The sequence below is a fragment of the Hyperoodon ampullatus genome (genome assembly GCF_949752795.1).
Source record: "Hyperoodon ampullatus genome assembly, chromosome: 7".
Classification (NCBI taxonomy): domain Eukaryota; kingdom Metazoa; phylum Chordata; class Mammalia; order Artiodactyla; family Ziphiidae; genus Hyperoodon; species Hyperoodon ampullatus.
The window spans coordinates 28,015,504-28,036,518 of NC_136920.1; the positions used below are offsets into that span (position 1 = coordinate 28,015,504).

General features: G+C 37.1%; 1 protein-coding gene across 3 annotated transcripts in view; it reads left to right on the forward strand.

Annotated features, from left to right (window-relative positions):
• Positions 1-20,693, forward strand: part of FBXO3 (F-box protein 3) — a gene marked incomplete at both ends in the record, with an annotated part of 38,094 nt that extends 17,401 nt beyond the window's left edge. For 2 of the 3 annotated variants that reach the window (XM_079707462.1, XM_079707463.1), the window contains 6 exons: positions 1,161-1,206; positions 10,889-10,973; positions 11,818-11,940; positions 13,241-13,356; positions 15,186-15,376; positions 20,517-20,693. In XM_079707462.1, the coding sequence (XP_079563588.1) occupies positions 1,161-1,206; positions 10,889-10,973; positions 11,818-11,940; positions 13,241-13,356; positions 15,186-15,376; positions 20,517-20,693 (738 nt within the window). Of the gene's footprint in view, positions 1-1,160; positions 1,207-10,888; positions 10,974-11,817; positions 11,941-13,240; positions 13,357-15,185; positions 15,377-20,498 lie in introns of all 3 variants that reach the window. The other variant, XM_079707461.1, reaches the window with a different exon arrangement.
• Between the last annotated feature and the right edge of the window lie 322 nt (positions 20,694-21,015).

The following is a 21,015-nucleotide window of genomic DNA, read 5'->3' on the forward strand; positions in this document are numbered from 1 at the left end:
TGTTGAAGTGATTAATTGTAATATAAATTTCTAACTTTAGCTTTTGGACATCATCATTCACTTTGGATTCAAGTTCTGAGTGCAATAGAAACTTTCTAAACTCTTTCTTCAGTAGGTATTTGAGTTGTTGAAAAACGTAGATCTTTTTAAAGAGGATTTTGTTATGATTTTAATGTAAGCACAGAAAATATGGCATTTGGTTTCATTCTTATTTCTTCAGTTCTCAGTCATTCCTCAGTTGCAGACCTTCTGCTTTCATTTTTGCCTAGATGTGAACTTAAATAGAAAATATTTTTCAGGGGCTTCCCTGGTGGCACAGTGGTTAAGAATCCGCCTGCCAATGCAGGAGACACGGGTTCGAGCCCTGGTCCGGGAAGATCCCACATGCCGTGGAGCAGCTAAGCCCATGCGCCACAACTACTGAGCCTGCGCTCTAGAGCCCGTGAGCCACAACTACTGAGCCTGCGTGCCACAACTACTGAAGCCTGTGTGCCTAGAGCCTGTGCTCCGCAACAAGAGAAGACACCGCAATGAGAAGCCTGTGCACTGCAATGAAGAGTAGCCCCTCCTCACCACAACTAGAGAAAGCCCGTGTGCAGCAACGAAGACCCAATGCAGCCAAAAATAAATAAATAAATAAATTTATGTAAAAAAAAATTTTCATAGTTATCTGAGACATGTGACTCCATATAACATTTAAATTATTTAAAGAGCTTGCATAGCTTTTAATTTTTTTTCTAAGCATTTTCACATCTTTTATCTCATTTTTGACTTGATAGCTCTGTAAGGTTGTAGGATGATGACTTGATCTCTCCATTTACTGAGAGAAGAGACTAATCTAGAACTGTTCAGGTCCCTTGACTGAATTCAAAGCCCTGTCTTCTGGGTTCATAGGCCATGTGTCTTCTCACGGTTTTAATGTCCTAATTGTTTTCTTGAAGGATAATTTATTAGTTCATTGTAACTAATAGGAAGAGCCTAAATATAGAAATCATAAGAGCAGAAACTGAAAAGTGTGAGGAATGTCTGAGTATTGGTTAGAGCACTTAAGTTATTTTTATCTGTTTTGTCTTGTCCCCAGGGAAGGATACAGGTAGTGAACAATGGGGAATTAAGTAAAATGTATTTTCCTTGATTACAATATTCTTTTTCTCACCTAGGACCAAATGGCTCGGAATCCAGCTGCTATTGACATGTTTATCATAGGTAAGAGAAAAGTCTCTTCTTTTTGGTCAAAAAAAATTAAGTTGGTAAAAACTTTTCTGTTACTTGATCAACTGGCAATTTTATATTTGTATTTCTTAAAGCTTGCTGGTTCATAAAGTACTATAACTAGGTTCTCATTAGAATAGCCCTTGTACTTTATTTGACTTGGGTTTCCATTTGGAAAAAAGCCATGCCATAAACAACCTTGTGCTCTTAGGATTCTGCTGTAGAACAGTGAAATGTATAGAACTGCTAAGAATGTGTATATAGTTCCCTTACACACACGTGCATTTTCCATTGATCATATTAATACATAATTAGAGATATAGATACATAAAATAACTATACTTTTTCTCTTCTGGTGCCAGTGCTATAGTAAAATACTGATGTCACACCAGAGACCTCAGACCAGCAGTCTTCAGAGACCAGTATAAACTGGGCCTTATAAATTGCTTGGCACACCTGGCTTTTCTTGGCCTTAAAAACATATTTCTCATAGGATTTTGAGAACAATTCAATTTGTATTCAAGAGCAGCTCACCCCTTTGCTGTTCATCCATTCTTGTTTTGCTTAGATTTTGCTCACGTAGAAGAAAACGAGCAGCTTCCTGACTATCCATTCTGCTTTTTAAAGGCATTTCTGGAACATATTAAACATCATTATATATTAATAGTAAAAGGATCTTGCAGGCCAAGGCATCTGTATTTAATTGTATCTCCTAAATGGAACCTTGAACAGAGTATAAGTCTCTGTGTGTTCAAACTATGGCATATTCTGGGTTTGTGGCATACTTCACAATATCAAGAAGTTCTCACCCCTACGCAGTCAGTTATAAAACACTTTTAAGCTTGGTTCCTAGCCTTCAGCTAACCCTGATTCCTGTGGTCTATGGTATCTAAGTTAAGCACCCTCTGGGGGTTACACCCTTGCTCATTGCCCTCTTTGGCTTCTCTGGGTGGCACATACTCTGAGAACACGATCGTCCTGGCTCTAGTCCAGTGGTGCTGCTCAGTTTATAAACTAAAGGCTGCCTGAGCTCTAAGATAAGCTGCCGGCTAGGCTCTGTGAGTTTCTTAGTCTTAGTTTGGTGCTGGTCTGACATGGTGTGGAAGACCCCACCACTACAGCAGAGTACTAAGGTCTGAGAATACTCTTCTTGGAGTTGGGGTTTCTCCTAGAATGAGAGAGTAAAGCAAAAGATTTGAGATGCACTGGAAGAAATGAGGTGGGAAGTTAGTGCTGGGAGGAAAGATGAGAAAGCATCTGATCTGCCTTTACACTACCTTGATAAAACCCCAATACTCTCAAAGGAGCTGCAAGATATGGGCTTACTTTAAAAGGTAAACTACTGTAGAACATATAAATTACATCTTAATTCAACTAAGTTTGACTTTTGGTAAAACATAAGATGGAATCTCCTGGTATTCAGTGCATTATTAATACATATTTAAGAAAACTGGAATCTATGTGCAGATAAGTTTACTGGTGAAGGCTGCATGGAAAATTTTATCCTTATTTTAAAGAACACACTTCGGTATGTGTTGTAATAAATTAAGGCACATTAAAATACACCATGCCAATTTCTTTTTAAATGTAAATCATAAGAAATGTCTTTTTTCTTACATAACATTTTAGTTCATGAAATTTACAAAATGATTTTTTAAACTCTGCAGGGAAACTGCTAGTTCTCAAAACAGAAAATTGTACCTTCTATGAATTTAAAAACATTCATGTGGCCCCTTAATATCTAGCTCAAAGTGGATAGAAGATGATCAGTGATCATTTGAATAAAGTAGCATTTAATAAATAAAGGGTCAGAGTGGGCCATTAATAGGCATTGAAGAAAGAGTAAACTATTGTAGTTTACCTTCTGTCGGTTGATACCTTTAAAATTTTAAAGCTGTTCAGTCGGAGCGCAGGGAGAGGACTGGGGCTGGCGGCAGGAAGAGAGCCTGAAGGGGTTAGTGCTAGCCCGGAGGGAGTCCGGGGAAAGGGTCTGGAGCTACCGGAGAGGCAAGAGACTTTTTTCCCTTTTGTTGCCTGGTGCGCGAGGAGAGGGCATTCCCCTCCCTCCCCTCTGCCTGAGTGAGCCAGAGCCCCCGAATCAGCGGCTCCTTTAAACCCGTCCTGTCTGAGCGAAGAACGGACGCCCTCCGGCGACCTACGCGCAGAGGCGGGGCCAGGTCCAAGGCTGAGACCCGGGAGCTGTGAGAGCAGAGACAGGGAAATCTCTCTGTGCAGCCTCCGAGGCAGCGGATTAAAGCTCCACGGTCCATTTGATGTGCCCTGCGTCTGTGGAGTGCATGAATGGACAGCGAATCATCCCAAATTGAGGAAGTGGACCTTGAGGACAAGATTTAAGACTTCCCCCCCTTTTTTTCCCTCTTTTTACAACGAATTATCTCAAATTAAGGAGGTGGACTTAGCAAGATTTCAGACTTTTCGCCCTTTTCCTCTTTTTACAACGAATTATCCCAAATCGAGGAGGTGGACTTGGAGAGCAAGATTTTTGATTTTTCCCCCTGCTCTCTTTTTGTGAATGTGTATGTGTAATCTTCTGTGTAAGATTCTCTCTGTATAGCTTTGCTTCCACCATATGTCCCAGGGTTCTTTCGGTCCGTGTTTTTTTTCAATAATTACTTTTTAATTTTAGTAACGCTACTATATTTCATACTTTATTCTATTTTACTTTACCTGCTCTTTCTTTTTTTCCTCCCTTCCCTTCCTCCCTCCCTCCCTCCGCTCCTCCTTTCCTTCTTTCTTTTTCTTTCCTCCATCCCTCCCTCCCTCCCACCCTTCTTCTTTCCACTTTCTTTTTCTTTCCTTCCTCCCTCCCTCCTGTCTTTCTTTCTTTCTTTCCTTCCTTCCTCCCTCCCTCTCTTCTTCCATTCACTCTTCCTTTTGCTTTCATTCCTCCCTCCCTCCCTCCTTTCTTTCCTTTCTTTCCATCCTTCCTCCCTCCCTCCTTTCTTTCTTTCTTCCTTCCTTCCCTCCTTACTTCCCTTCTTCCTTTCTTTCAATCTCTCTTTCTTTCTTCTACTAATTATTTCTTTCTACTTTTTCTCACTGTTATTCTGAGCCGGGTGGATGAAAGGCTCTTGGTGCTGCAGCCAGGAGTTAGTGCTGTGCCTCTGAAGTGGGAGAGCCAACTTCAGGACACGGGTCCACAAGAGACCTCCCAGCTCCACATAATATCAAGCAGCGAAAATCTCCCAGGGATCTCCATCTCAACACCAGCACCCAGCTTCAGTCAACGACCAGCAAGCTACAGTGCTGGTCACCCTATGCCAAGCAACTAGCAAGGCAGGAACACAACCCCACCCATTAGCAGAGAGGATACCTAAAAACATAATAAGGCCACAGGCACCCCAAAACACACCACCAGACGTGGACCTGTCCACCAGAAAGACAAGATCGAGCTTCAACCACCAGAACACAGGCATTAGTCCCCCCCACCAGGAAGCCTACACAACCTACTGAAACAACCTTAGCCACGGGGGACAGACACCAAAAACAACGGGAACTACGAATCTGCAGCCTGCAAAAAGGAGACCCCAAACACAGTAACATAAGCAAAATGAGAAAGCAGAAAAACACACAGCAGGTGAAGGAGCAAGATAAAAACCTACCAGACCTAACAAATGAAGAGGTAATAGGCAGTCTACCTGAAAAAGAATTCAGAATAATGATAGTAAAGCTGATCCAAGATTCTATTTCCCAGATCCATAATCTTGGAAATAGAATAGACAATATGCAAGAAACAGTTAACAAGGACCTAGAAGAACTAAAGATGAATCAAGCATCGATTAAAAACACAATAAATGAAATGAAAAATACTCTAGATGGGATCAATAGCAGAATAACTGAGGCAGAAGAACGGATAAGTGAGGTGGAAGATAAAATAGTGGAAATAACTGATGCAGAGAAAAATAAAGAAAAAAGAATGAAAAGAACAGAGGACAGTCTCAGAGACCTCTGGGACAACATTAAACGCACCAACATTCGAATTATAGGGGTTCCAGAAGAAGAAGAGAAAAAGAAAGGGACTGAGAAAATATTTGAAGAGATTATAGTTGAAAACTTCCCTAATATGGGAAAGGAAATAGTTAACCAAGTCCAGGAGGCACAGAGAGTCCCATACAGAATAAATCCAAGAAGAAATACGCCAAGACACATATTAATCAAACTGTCAAAAATTAAACACAAAGAAATCATATTAAAAGCAGCAAGGGAAAAACAACAAATAACACACAAGGGAATCCCCATCAGGTTAACAGCTGATCTCTCAGCAGAAACTCTACAAGCCAGAAGGGAGTGGCAGGACATAATTAAAGTGATGAAGGAGAGAAACCTGCAACCAAGATTACTCTACCCAGCAAGGATCTCATTCAGATTTGATGGAGAAATTAAAACGTTTACAGACAAGCAAAAGCTGAGAGAGTTCAGCACCACCAAACCAGCTTTACAACAAATGCTAAAGGAACTTCTCTAGGCAAGAAACACAACAGAAGGACTATACCTACAATAACGAACCCAAAGCCATTAAGGAAATGGGAATAGGAACATACATATCAATAATTACCTTAAATGTAAATGGACTAAATGCTCCCACCAAAAGACACAGAGTGGCTGAATGGATACAAAAACAAGACCCATATATATGCTGTCTACAAGAGACCCACTTCAGACCTAGAGACACATACAGATTGAAAGTAAGGGGATGGAAAAAGATATTCCATGCAAATGGAAATCAAAAGAAAGCTGGAGTAGCAATTCTTATATCAGACAAAATAGACTTTAAAATAAAGACTATTAGAAGAGACAAAGAAGGACACTACATAACGATAAAGGGATCGATCCAAGAAGAAGATATAACAATTGTAAATATTTATGCACCCAACATAGGAGCACCTCAATACATAAGGCAAATACTAACAGCCATAAAAGGGGAAATCGACAGTAACACAATCATAGTAGGGGACTTTAACACCCCACTTTCACCAATGGACAGATCATCCAAAATGAAAATAAATAAGGAAACACAAGCTTTAAATGATACATTAAACAAGATGGACTTAATTGATATTTATAGGACATTCCACCCAAAAACAACAGAATACACATTTTTCTCAAGTGCTCATGGAACATCCTCCAGGATAGATCATATCTTGGGTCACAAATCAAGCCTTGGTAAATTTAAGAAAATTGAAATTGTATCAAGTATCTTTTCCGACCACAATGCTATGAGACTAGACATCAATTACAGGAAAAGATCTGTAAAAAATACAAACACATGGAGGCTAAACAATACACTACTAAATAATGAAGTGATCACTGAAGAAATCAAAGAGGAAATTAAGAAATACTTAGAAACAAATGACAATGGAGACACGACGACCCAAAACCTATGGGACGCAGCAAAAGCAGTTCTAAGGGGGAAGTTTATAGCAATACAATCCCACCTTAAGAAACAGGAAACATTTCGAGTAAACAACCTGACCCTGCACCTAAAGCAATTAGAGAAAGAAGAACAAAAAACCCCCAAAGTTAGCAGAAGGAAAGAAATCATAAAGATCAGATCAGAAATAAATGAAAAAGAAATGAAGGAAACGATAGCAAAGATCAGCCAAACTAAAAGCTGGTTCTTTGAGAAGATAAACAAAATTGACAAACCATTAGCCAGACTCATCAAGAAAAGAAGGGAGAAGACTCAAATCAGTAGAATTAGAAATGAAAAAGGAGAAGTAACAACTGACACTGCAGAAATACAAAAGATCATGAGAGATTACTATAAGCAACTCTATGCCAATAAAATGGACAACCTGGAAGAAATGGACAAATTCTTAGAAATACACAACCTACCAAGACTGACTCAGGAAGAAATAGAAAATATGAATAGACCAATCACAAGCACTGAAATTGAAACTGTGATTAAAAATCTTCCATCAAACAAAAGCCCAGGACCAGATGGCTTCACAGGCGAATTCTATCAAACATTTAGAGAAGAGCTAACACCCATCCTTCTCAAACTCTTCCAAACAATATCAGAGGAAGGAACACTCCCAAACTCATTCTACGAGGCCACCATCACCTTGATACCAAAACCAGGCAAGGATGTCACAAAGAAAGAAAACTACAGGCCAATATCACTGATGAACATAGATGCAAAAATCCTCAACAAAATACTAGCAAACAGAATCCAACAGCACATTAAAAGGATCATACACCATGATCAAGTGGGGTTTATTCCAGGAATGCAAGGATTCTTCAATATACGCAAATCAATCAATGTGATACACCATATTAACAAGTTGAAGGAGAAAAACCATATGATCATCTCAATAGATGCAGAGAAAGCTTTCGACAAAATTCAACACCCATTTATGATAAAAACCCTGCAGAAAGTAGGCATAGAGGGAACTTTCCTCAACATAATAAAGGCCATATATGACAAACCCACAGCCAACATTGTCCTCAATGGTGAAAAACTGAAAGCATTTCGTCTAAGATCAGGAACAAGACAAGGCTGCCCACTCTCACCACTCTTATTCAACATAGTTTTGGAAGTTTTAGCCACAGCAATCAGAGAAGAAAAGGAAATAAAAGGAATCCAAATTGGAAAAGAAGAAGTAAAGCTGTCACTGTTTGCAGATGACATGATACTATACATAGAGAATCCTAAAGATGCTACCGAAAAACTACTAGAGCTAATCAATGAATTTGGTAAAGTAGCAGGATACAAAATTAATGCACAGAAATCTCTGGCATTCCTGTACACTAATGATGAAAAATCAGAAAATGAAATCAAGAAAACACTCCCATTTACCATTGCAACAAAAAGAATAAAATATCTAGGAATAAACCTACCTAAGGAGACAAAAGACCTGTATGCAGAAAATTATAAGACACTGATGAAAGAAATTAAAGATGATATAAATAGATGGAGAGATATACCATGCTCCTGGATTGGAAGAATCAATATTGTGAAAATGACTCTACTACCCAAAGCAATCTACAGATTCAATGCAATCCCTATCAAACTACCACTGGCATTTTTCACAGAAGTAGAACAAAAAATTTCAAAATTTGTTTGGAAAAACAAAAGACCCCGAATAGCCAAAGCAATCTTGAGAACGAAAAACGGAGCTGGAGGAATCAGGCTGCCTGACTTCAGACTATACTACAAAGCTACAGTAATTAAGACAGTGTGGTACTGGCATAAAAACAGAAAGATAGATCAGTGGATCAGGATAGAAAGCCCAGAGATAAACCCACGCACATATGGCCAACTTATCTTTGATAAAGGAGGCAGGAATGTACAGTGGAGAAAGGACAGCCTCTTCAATAAGTGGTGCTGGGAAAACTGGACAGGGACATGTAAAAGTTTGAGATTAGATCATTCCCTAACACCATACACAAAAATAAGCTCAAAATGGATTAAAGACCTAAATGTAAGGCCAGAAACTATCAAACTCTTAGAGGAAAACATAGGTAGAACACTCTATGACATAAATCACAGCAAGATCCTTTTGGACCCACCTCCTAGAGAAATGGAACTAAAAACAAAGATAAACAAATGGGACCTAATGAAACTTCAAAGCTTTTGCACAGCAAAGGAAACCATAAACAAGACCAAAAGACAACCCTCAGAATGGGAGAAAATATTTGCAAATGAAGCAACTGACAAAGGATTAATCTCCAAAATTTATAAACAGCTCATGCAGCTCAATAGCAAAAAAACAAACAACCCAATCCAAAAATGGGCAGAAGACTTAAATAGGCATTTCTCCAAAGAAGATATACAGACTGCCAACAAACACATGAAAGAATGTTCAACATCATTAATCATTAGAGAAATGCAAATCAAAACTACAATGAGATATCATCTCACACCAGTCAGAATGGCCATCATCAAGAAATCTAGAAACAATAAATGCTGGAGAGGGTGTGGAGAAAAGGGAACACTCTTGCACTGCTGGTGGGAATGTGAATTGGTACAGCCACTATGGAGAACAGTATGGAGGTTCCTTAAAAAACTAAAAATAGAACTACCATATGACCCAGCAATCCCACTACTAGGCATATACCCTGAGAAAACCATAATTCAAAAAGAGACATGTACCAAAATGTTCATTGCAGCTCTATTCACAATAGCCCGGAGCTGGAAACAACCTAAGTGTCCATCATCGGATGAATGGATAAAGAAGATGTGGCACATATATACAATGGAATATTACTCAGCCATAAAAAGAAACGAAACTGAGCTATTTGTAATGAGGTGGATAGACCTAGAGTCTGTCATACAGAGTGAAGTAAGTCAGAAAGAGAAAGACAAATACCGTATGCTAACACATATATATGGAATTTAAAAAAAAAAAAAATGTCATGAAGAACCTAGGGGTAAAACGGGAATAAAGACACAGACCTACTTGAGAATGGACTTGAGGATATGGGGAAGGGGAAGGGTAAGCTGTGACAAAGGGAAAGAGAGGCATGGACATATATACACTACCAAATGTAAGGTAGATAGATAGTGGGAAGCAGCCGCAGAGCACAGGGAGATTAGCTCGGTGCTTTGTGACCGCCTGGAGGGGTGGGATGGGGAGGGTGGGAGGGAGGGAGATGCATGAGGGAGGGGATGTGGGAACAGATGTATATGTATGACTGATTCACTTTGTTATAAAGCAGAAACTAATAAAAAAAAAAATCAAAAAAAAAAAAAATTTTAAAGCTGTATACTCTCAGACTCAAGCTTAAACTGTATCTTCAGTCATTCCCTAAATAGAATTATAAGTAAATACATACTATAAATTTAGCATCTGACTTTCAGTGTGGCAGAGTGCAGGAACTGGGTTAATAGAAACAAGATTATGAAGAAATTCATTAAACAACATTGATTAAGGGACTAGTATGTGTTAGGCACTGAGCTGTATTGACAGTAAATGATGGGGGTCTGAGAAAGTTAGGTTGTATTACCTACAAGAGGCAACATAATTCATGTAAATACTTGTTATTGATCCAATCACTAGGTCACGGATAGATGGCCTGGACTGGACTATCTCAGTCATTCTTCTCTGCGTTGAGCTGGTCACTGAGAATATGGAGGACCGCTGTACATTTGAATCTGTAGTAATGCAATTGGGCTACTTTGGGATTGGCCTGATGCCCAGGACTCCACAGTGCTATACCCCTATTAGATGTCCAGACTGAGCCTGGCTTCTGCCAGAATTTTGTGCATGAGTCAGGATGTGCCTGGACCAGGGATGTACCCTGATCATCTGAGGATAGGTGCTGATACTTTTTCTGTAGTTTCTTCCTAGACATAGCTATATCTCCTTTGTTCTATATGTTCCAGAAATTATAGACAGAAGGCTTTTCATTCTTGTACCAGAACAAATTAAAATTTAAAAGTCAACTATTTAGTTTTAAGTGTAAAAAGTAGTTTGAAGGTAGTTGGAGGATTCCCTTGCAAGGTAGTTTGGAATAAGATTGATAGAACTGAGGATAGAAATTTACCTAATAAAGGATTAATAGAATGGTATATATAAATTTTCTAGTTTTGGTATCACTAGATACCACTATTAAGCATAGAGAAATTGTCATTTTTCCCCTTGTTTCCTGTATAAATTTAAAAAAAACCTATTTGTCCTTTTCTCTTTTTTTTTCCCTTCCTTTTTTACAGGTGCTACTTTTACTGACTGGTTTACTTCTTATGTCAACAATGTTGTATCAGGTGGCTTCCCTATCATCAGAGACCAGATTTTCAGGTATTTCACTTGGGGCTTTATGGATTGGAATGATTATAAATCAGAAAAAAACATCAATTACAGATCATGAGATGAAGTTTCCCATGAAGGTTAATAACAGAACCTCTCATCTTAAATCTCACTATTTGATTCTCACTTTAAAGCCAAAACATCCAAACAGTTGAACAGCCAGTATTTTTTTCATCTTGAAGAATCAAGAGAAAAAACTGATTTTGATTTAGAAGCTGTGGCTTTATAATAGTTACATAGTTGTGGTTTTTTTGGCGGTGGAGTGAGAGGCTGTTGCCAATAACAGATTTACTGTGAATAGCAAGTCAGTAACTATTAGCTCCTGGAAAATATTAGTCATTATCTCTAAATGGAACATTCAGGTATTATAGATGGAACTAGAGGTTGGTTCACAGTAGCCCAGTTGGCAGAAATGATACATTAATTATACATTAGAGGCCTCTAGAATAACAATACTAACACATTTTTATTGTCAGAGTCACTGTGTATAGGGCATAGCTGGGTTTTCAGATGTTCCAAAAGTTTCCTTAGCTCTAAAGACTGAAATAAGCTCTTTTTAGTTTCCAAGTTAGTTACTGATCCATTATTTGAACCACTGGTCAACCACTGGTTGAACCTTGACTGCTATCATTATTGATTCAGAGTCTTCAAGGTTTTCTAGTTTGTTTGTTCTTTTAAGCTTAATAACTATACCTTTAAGGTGCCAAATATGATTTAAATTTGTTTTTATCGTAAAGTAAAATATAAACTATTTTGCATTGTATCTTTAAATCTTTTATCTTACAGAATTGACGTTTGTTGATTAAAAAATGTTTAATTTTTTTAAATTACCTAGATATGTTCATGATGCAGAGTGTGTAGCAACGACTGGGGATATCACAGTTTCCGTTTCCACATCGTTTCTGCCAGAACTTAGCTCTGTACATCCACCCCACTATTTCTTCACATACCGAATCAGGTGAGAATTTTAAATGGGGTCGCCTTTTGGGATACACCTTATGGATGTGTTGTTATCACCCCATTTGACATGATATAAAAACACATTCTGAAAGGCAGCTTCTTGCTAAAGTGTGGAGGTAGGTGGATAACAAACAAATTTTCTACAATATAGTGTTTGTAAAGCACCTTGAGTTTGTATCAACCTCTGTGCCAGGTACTTTGAGAGGTGGACCACTAAGCTGTAATCATCATGAAAGATCAGTATTCGAGTTATATTGCGTTCTGAAAGCTATGAAATTGCCCAAGATAAAACGATGCATTTCAGTTTTATCTTGCCTGTCTATATTTAATTAAAAGTGTAATAAATATTTATTGAGTACAGCCTGTATATTAGACATAGTGCTGAGCAAGCCCTGGATTTGGTTAAATAAAAAACAAATATTAAATACACTTTAATTAGAAGTACTCTGTACTGTGAGGTAAAGATAACTCATTGCCCTAAGGGATTAAGAATGCTTTGTTTTTAGATGTATTTTTAAATACTTTATGATATATATTTTTTAAAAATACATATACATGCATATATACATACTAGAAATAATAATAATGTATACTTAACCAGAAAGCATTCTAGGATTTTGGTATTGTATGAAGCCTTTGATATGTCCAGTTATACATATTCAGATGAATGTTGTTTTAATTATTTAATTTAATCCTGCCTAGGATTGAGATATGCTTAAAATAGTAATACCTACACGTGCTTATACAGTATTCTAAATGAAAATAAGAGTCAGCAGAGTCTCAGAAAAAGGAGGGAAATAATAGTATTGGAAAACAGAGTCAAGGTATAACCCCAGTAACTGAATAGTAGATGCACGAAATAGTGACATTTTGCTCTGAGCTTTCTAGAAGCTAATGGAGAAAAGGGCTGTATAGCCTTGTAGTGAAAAAAAAGACTCCATTTTTTAGAACAGAAGTTTTTCATGGCACCATATTCTAGAAAGTGTTTCCCACATTGGTCTTTATTTGAACAGCAAAAGATTGTTGTCACCAGTGTTTGTAAATTTTTATGTTCTCCTTTCTATTGTTAATCCTAAATGAAAGTCAAGTGTGTAAATTGAATGAAAGCATTTCTGTGGGGGAGTCCAGCTAATTAGGCTAGTATCTTTGCAAACTTACAGGAATAGATGATTTACACAGACTTTGGGTTGGGTTTCTTAATTTCCTTTGGAAATCCCTTTCACTGGCTTAGCTCAAAATACTGTAGCTCTTAAACAGAAAAAACCAACGTGTCTCTACCACTCCATTCTCTTCTCCAGGATTGAAATGTCAAAAGATGCACTTCCTGAGAAGGCGTGTCAGTTAGACAGTCGCTACTGGAGAATAACAAATGCTAAAGGTGATGTGGAAGAAGTTCAAGGACCTGGAGTAGTTGGTACGTGTCCCAAGATTTGGGTTTATACATCAGTTGCTTCTAAAACATTTTGGAGAGTATATATGTGATACATAGCTTGGCAAATGCATGATGTAGTTAGTGGATAAGACTGCATCTTTTTAATAGCTGTGTTTCAGTGTGAAAGATATCATAGATTCTGAATTCTTCTCCTAACTACAATATTTTGCTTCATAAATATAATGTGTAAAGGTCATTATTTTATCAGTTTAGTTCCTGAAACATGAACTTTTCTAAAATTATAGCAAACTCAATTATTCAGGGGTTGAATTTCCGTTCTATAGTTTACACAGGTTTCTTGCTTTTCCTTCTTAACTGCTTTATTTTTTTAGCTGGATAATTATTCATTATCATATTCTGTAGGGTTACAGGGTGTATGGAAGAAAGAGAAAATAAATTTCATATTGGTCAGCTTTTTGAAATTTCAGGAGAAATGTTAAACTTAGTAGCACAGATTTTATTGTTTTTTGATGTCAATCATCTCTAGCCTCTGATTACCATTGACATTTGGCTTTTTAAAAAATTATGATTATCATAAGTTTCTGAGACCTCAGATTTTTCACATTTTGTATGTGTACTTCAGGAAAATAATATTATTTAAGATATGCGCTTTTGGGGCTTCCCTGGTGGCGCAGTGGTTGAGGGTCCGCCTGCCGATGCAGGGGAAACGGGTTCGTGCCCCGGTCTGGGAGGATCCCACATGCCGCGGAGCGGCTGGGCCCGTGAGCCATGGCCGCTGGGTCTGTGCGTCCGGAGCCTGTGCTCCGCAACGGGAGAGGCCACAACAGTGGGAGGCCCACATACCGCAAAAAAAAAAAAAAAAAAAAAAAAAAAGATATGCGCTTTTGTTATTGGTCCTAAGCATATGTAGAATTCAGTTTAAATTGAAGTTGTTTTAATTAATTGCCACAAATAGATTCATATTCTATATGTGTTTTTAAGGAATTTTTCCTGGATATTAAAGAATTTTATTAAAGCTGTAATTCTTTTTCTGTCATTTCGTCTATTGGTGTAAAACCTTTCCCTTGTGACTGCCATTTTGTCTTGGCTAAATGCTTAAGATGCATCTTCAGAGTTTTATGTTTTAGTCTCTTGCTACATTTAAACATTTAGATTATCCTTATCTCTGTTTGAACTAGAATATGTGACACTTTTTATTACCAGGGTCTTAAAGATTGTGTCCTCAATGCCTCTCCTTATTTTTTAAATTAGTTTTTTATAAATTAATTTAATTTTATTTATTTTTGGCTGCGTTGGGTCTTCCTTGCTGCACATGGGCTTTCTCTAGTTGCGGCGAGCGGGGGCTACTCTTTGTTGCGGTGCGCGGGCTTCTCATTGCAGTGGCTTCTCTTGTTGCGGAGCATGGGCTCTAGGCACACGGGCTTCAGTAGTTACAGCACGCTGGCTCCGTAGTTGTGGCTTGTGGGCTCTAGAGCACAGGCTCAGTAGTTGTGGCACACGGGCTTAGTTGCTCCGCATGTGGGATCTTCCCGGACCAGGGCTTGAACCCTTGTCCCCTGCATTGGCAGTCTTAACCACTGCGTCACCAGGGAAGCCCCTGTCTCCTTTTTTAATTTTCATTCTACTGGATATCACCCCCCCCCAACAGACTATAGGGAATTAGGAGAGTACAAAAAAATGTCAAAACACTCATAATCCCATCCCAAAATATTAACATTATTTATAGTTCCTTTTAGATTTTTTTCTAATTATGCATTTTCTTTAATATAGTTTAAAGAGGACATATCGTGTTTGCTTTAATGAAGAACTAAGTATTCTACTTTAATTTATTGTTACTGTTTTCTCTGCAGGTGAATTTCCAATCATCAGCCCAGGCCGGGTATATGAATACACAAGTTGTACCACATTCTCTACAACATCAGGCTATATGGAAGGATATTATACCTTCCATTTCCTTTACTTTAAAGACAAGATCTTTAATGTTGCCATTCCCCGATTCCATATGGCATGTCCGACATTCAGGGTGTCTATAGCTCGATTGGTAGGTTAAATTTTCCTCTGGTGCTGATTATACATGACTTTGTAGAATGAACTCCACAGAGGGTCTTTGTTGATTACCCAGACAGATAGTTTGTAAATGGTATTTCAGAGAACCCTAGAGATTTTGAGGGAAATATCTTTGGGGGGAGGGGGAGATGTGTGAATATGTTGGGGGCGGTGGACAGTAAGTAAACTAGGCTCCAGATTCTTCAATCAGAGTAACTCTACTGTTGTGTTTTTGTTGTTGTTTTTTTTTGTTTGTTTTAAATAGACTTTATTTTTTAAAGCAGTTTCAGATTCACAGCAAAATTGAGCAGAAGGTACAGAGATTTCCCATATACCCTCTGCTTCAACTCATGCATAGACTCCCCCATCATCGATATCTCCCGCCAGAGTGGTACCTTTGTTACAGCTGGTGAACCTACATTGACACATCATTATCACCCAAAGTCCATAGTTTACATTAGGGTTCACTCTTGGTGTTACATATTCTGTGGGTTTGAATGTATGTATAATGACATGTATCCACCATTACAGTATCATATAAAGTAGTTATTGGTTTCAAAGTTTCAGTGTCTTTTCCAGTTTCCAAAAACAGTTTTGTTGCCTATTGAGAATCACCACACTAGACCAGTTAGAATCGCCTTTATTTTATTTCATTAAGACTGGGAAAGCAATTTCTTACAGTGGTTTTGCTAAAACTCCCAATTTTAAAAAATAATACAAATATCCTATAAAATCATTACAAAGAAGATTTAATGGGTAGACTTGCACTTTTAGTAGTCTCTCTTTGGGATCATTTCCTAAGTCAACTAGTTGTATTTTTGAAATCTCATTTCTAGGGTGACAGGTATAGCAGTAACCCCAATCTTACAGGCTATAAAATGATTAAAGAAAATTATGACACTTGAGTTATACAATAGGAATAAATTATGAATTGCATACCCAGAATATCATCAAGTCATAGGTGTCAAATGTTCAAAAAAAGCCCTCTAGCTCCTGGGATGACCCCGATGGGTAGGTCTAGTGTAAGTCTGGGAAGATAGACATGATATTAATCTGCCTTAGAGTGGATACATTCCCAACTCCAGTTTGGAAAGAGAAGGATGATGATGAGACTTTAGGCCATTATACTTGTGGTATTTCTGGTGAAAAGAATCTACAGCCTGGATTTGGAAGTGAAGTTTAGCTTCCCTCCCAGTGGTATATTTCCAATACTGTGAATTTGCTACTTCCTATAACAGTCTTCCATTTTTGACTAGCCCCATTTCTGTATGAGATTGGTATCATCCTTAAATGTTTGATACAATTTATCAGTGAAGTCATCTTGGGCTGGAGTTCTCTTTGTGGGAACGCTTTGAGATATGAATTTTATTTCTTTAATATTCATATTTTCTGTTTCATGTTTCACTTTCAGTAATTTTGTGTCTTTTAAGGAATTTGTCCATTTGGTCTAAATGTTGAATTTATTTCCATAAAAGTTATTTGCAGTATTCCCTTGATATCCTTTTAATGGCTGTAAGAGCTATAGTTATATGTAGTGTTTTGTTCTTAATATTGGTAATGTACATCTTCTCTTTTGTTCATCATCTTAGCTAGGGGGGTGTCACTTTTATTGATTATTTAAAGGAACAAGTTTTGGCTTCACTGTTTCTCTCTATTTGTTCATTTTCTGTTTCATTGATTTCTGGAGTTATCTTTATTTCTCTCCCACTTACTGTGGGTTTAATTTGCTTTTTTTTTTTTTTTTACTTCTTAAGGTAGAAGTTTAAATTATTGATTTTAGACCTTCTCTCTAAGCACTGTTTTAGCTACATTTCACAAATTTTGATGCATTATTTTTATTAACATTTAATTCAAAATATTCTCAGATTTCCCTTGTAATTTAATTTTGATCTATGTATTTTCTAGAAATGTATGAATTTCCAAACATTTGGAGCTTTTCCAGTTATCTTTTGGTTATTGATTTCTAGTTTTGTTATGGTTAGAGAATTCGCTGTGTATAATTTCAATATTTTTAAATGTTTTATGGCCCAGCATTATGGTCTATCTTGGTAAATGATCTTTGTGTATTTGAAAAGAATGTATATTCTGATATTTGGGGGAATATTAATTCTATAAATGGCAAGTCAAATTGGTTGACTGTTTTTCAAGTCTTCTATATATTTACTGATCTTTTTTATGTGTATGTGTTCTCTGAGAGATGATTGTTGTAATCTCCAACTATAATTACAGTTTTGTCTATTTTTTTTAATTCTGAATTTTTATTCTCTTTTTAATTTGCTTCATGTATTTTAATTATATGCAAATATGTTTAGGATTGTTACATGTTTTTAATGAAGTGCTTCTTTTATTGTTATAAAATCTCTATATATGGCAATATTCCTTGCCCTAAAGTTGCTATATATTCCTGACCTAAAGTGTAAAGAGTGTTGACATTTGTTCACACAGGTAGTTTGTGCAGTTAAGTTACTATTGGGTCAGTCGAACCTGTTGAGGCTTGTTTTTAATGTTTGTTAGGGTGGGGATAGAGTAGTCTTTACTTAAGGACAGTAGTTCTCAGACTTTTCCGTCTCATGATCCCCTTCAGCTCTTAAAAGTTATTGAGGACTCCAAAGAACTCCTGCTTATATGAGTTATATGACATTTATCATGTTAAAAATTAAAACTGAGAAGTTTTATAATATTACTCCTTTTTTAAAGTTTTAAATTTTTAAATTTATAATTTCAAATTACAATAATAAACTCATTACATGTTCAACCCTCTCTTAACTATGTTCTTACTTAAGAGTTTTAGTTTCCTCCCAACCACAAAGAAGCATAAAATCTTGAACTGCCTTGTGGAAAATGTTTTCTCTTTCTCGAGGATGAGAACTCAATAAAATGAAATGAGAATTCTGGACTTATTTCTAATCAACATGAAAGAGGCAGTGGGGATTGTATTTGTATTGTGTTTATTTGTATTGTACCTTTCCTGTTTAAAAATTAGTTTTCTTGATATGGAAGTTGAGTTGTTCCCCATATTTGTCCACTAACCATATATTATCATACTTAATACTTCCTTTTGCTTTATACTTTGAATGTTGCTATAAAACATTTTTTGGTTGGTCTTAAGCCTTTTCTTGGTCTAGGTAGTTGGTTTTTGGACACTTTAGAGGCTCCTGCTGCTTATTTATTTCCATTCTTGTCTGTGTGTTCCTCTTTCCATCTACTGTTTGTATATGTACACTTTTGTCTGAGATCATCAGCAATCTCCCTCTTTAGCTACATTGATTTCTTTAACAGTTTTTCTGTTTTTTTCCTTAAGATAATTAATAATCATACTACCTGGATTTAATGTTTCAGAATTTCCTAAGCTTTAATCCTCTCCCCCTTTTGTACCTTCTACTGAATTTTAAAGTTTTTATTTCCCAGATTTAAAAAATCAAAAGATAAAAGTAATGAAATATATTTATGTATATTTTCTCTGATTGCTGTTGTTAGTGTTATAATAAATCCCAAGTGACAGTTCCTTTGACAAATTCTAAAGGACATTTCCTTTCCCCCACGTTAATTAATTTGCTTGCTCAACAGATATTTATTGAGTACCTACTAGGTGCTGGGGAAAATGCAGTGAACGATATTATCAAAATCTCTGCCTTCAGGGATGTGATGTACAGCATGGCGACTATGGTTAATAACACTGTACTGCATATTTGGAAGTTGCTAAGAGAGTAGATCTTAGAAGTTCTCATCACAAGAAAAAAGCCCTGTAACTATGTAAGGTGATGGATGTTAACTAGATTTATTGTGGGGATCATTTTGTAATGTATACAGATATTGAATCATTATGTTGTACATCTGAAATGAATATAATGTTGTATGTCAATTATGCCTCAATAAAAATAAAAAAAGAAGAAAGTGGAGGAGATTAAAAAAAAATCTCTGGCTTGGAATTTACATTCTAGTTGGAAGAGACAAAGTGTAGCAAATACACACTCCTCACTTATGTCAAGTAGTAATACGGGCTCTGGAGAAAAATCAGAGTAAGGGAGCTAAGAAGTATACTGTTGGGTTGTTCTGATATAAAGATGTGTCAGGGAAGGCCTTGGTGACATTTGAGTTCAGACTTGAAAGAAGTAGAGGGAGCTGGGTGGATGTGTGGTTGAAGGGTGTTCCAAGCAGAAGAACAGCAAGTACAGAGGTGCTGAAGCACTAATGTGCTTGGTATGTCTGAAGAACTGCACGGAGGCCAGTGTAGCTGGAGGGCAGTGAACAGGGGAGAGTTGTTAGAGACTCGATCACGGGGTAGCGGGATGCTGCATATGCAATGCCATAAAAGCCTTGGTGGAAGGACTTTTGCTGCCATCACATCCCAAGTTTCCCAATACTTGCCACATTACCAGCTAGGTCCTCCTTGCCGTTCAGGATTCTGTCCAATACAGTAGGTCCTCTCACTGAGTCTTCAAATGTGTGAGAGAGAAAACCAACATCAGAATGGGTCAAGACTCAATTAGAGACACTGCTTAAAAGGAACTGAAGTTCCCAGGAGATGTTCATGTACTGGATGTTCAACATCACTACTGCCTTATTCCGAGAGCCTTCAACAAATTAATTTAAAAGCAGAGGCTACCGATGCTGATTGTCTTTATACCAGGAGCTCAATAGAAATCTCTTAGACCTCCTGTTGACAGTACATAAAACTTACCAGTAGAGGTCACACCTTAGTAATATTTTCAGATCCTCTTTTCTGTAAGCATGTAGGTTAATAAAGAATTGTTATTCAGTACACTAATAAGTTCAGTAAAATTTTATCTTGGGTTGTTAGGAGTGGTCTGTTTGCTACATTGTGTGAATTACCAACCACCATGTAAAAAATAAGTACTGTATTGATGAAATATATTTACCATTAAAACCACATTGAGCATTTTAAAACTTGTGATAGAATATATACTCTAGAATTTGCATCAGCATGTGCATTATGAAAATGTATAAAAGACTATAAAATTCTATTTTAAAAATCTATAAACATTCTCTGAGAAGTCTATAAAAAATCATATTTGGCATGCCCAGTTGTTTAGATTCTAGGTAAATGAGAATTTATATTAAATAAGAGTAAAAATGATGGAAGTTCTTATCAAAAGATTGTTTTCTCTTTCAAGGAAATGGGTCCTGATGAATATGAAGAGATGGAAGAGGAAGAAGAAGAGGAGGAGGAGGAAGACGATGATGATGATTCGGCAGATATGGATGAATCTGATGAAGACGACGAGGAGGAGAGACGGAGGAGAGTCTTTGATGTTCCCATTCGAAGACGCCGCTGCTCTCGCCTTTTTTAGCAAGCCTCTGCTGATGGAAGCCCTGGGGTGAATCAGCCTGTTAAATAGATTTCTCAGTAATGTAAATAACTAAATTGTTCTCAGCTTATAGCAGGAAAACTAGCATGAAATATTGTGCCAGGACCTGGGTTCTATATGACACTACTTTAGGAACTGGATTGTTTGAGTTTGCTTAGTGTTTTTGAGGTAGAGGAGGAAATGGGAATCTTTTTTTCCTCTTCTAGAAGTCAGTGGGAGAATAGTTCTCTAGCTAAGGAACAGACTTTTTTTTGTTTAAAGATATTTTATACTTATAAAAATATGGAAATGGGAGGGAGTAGAA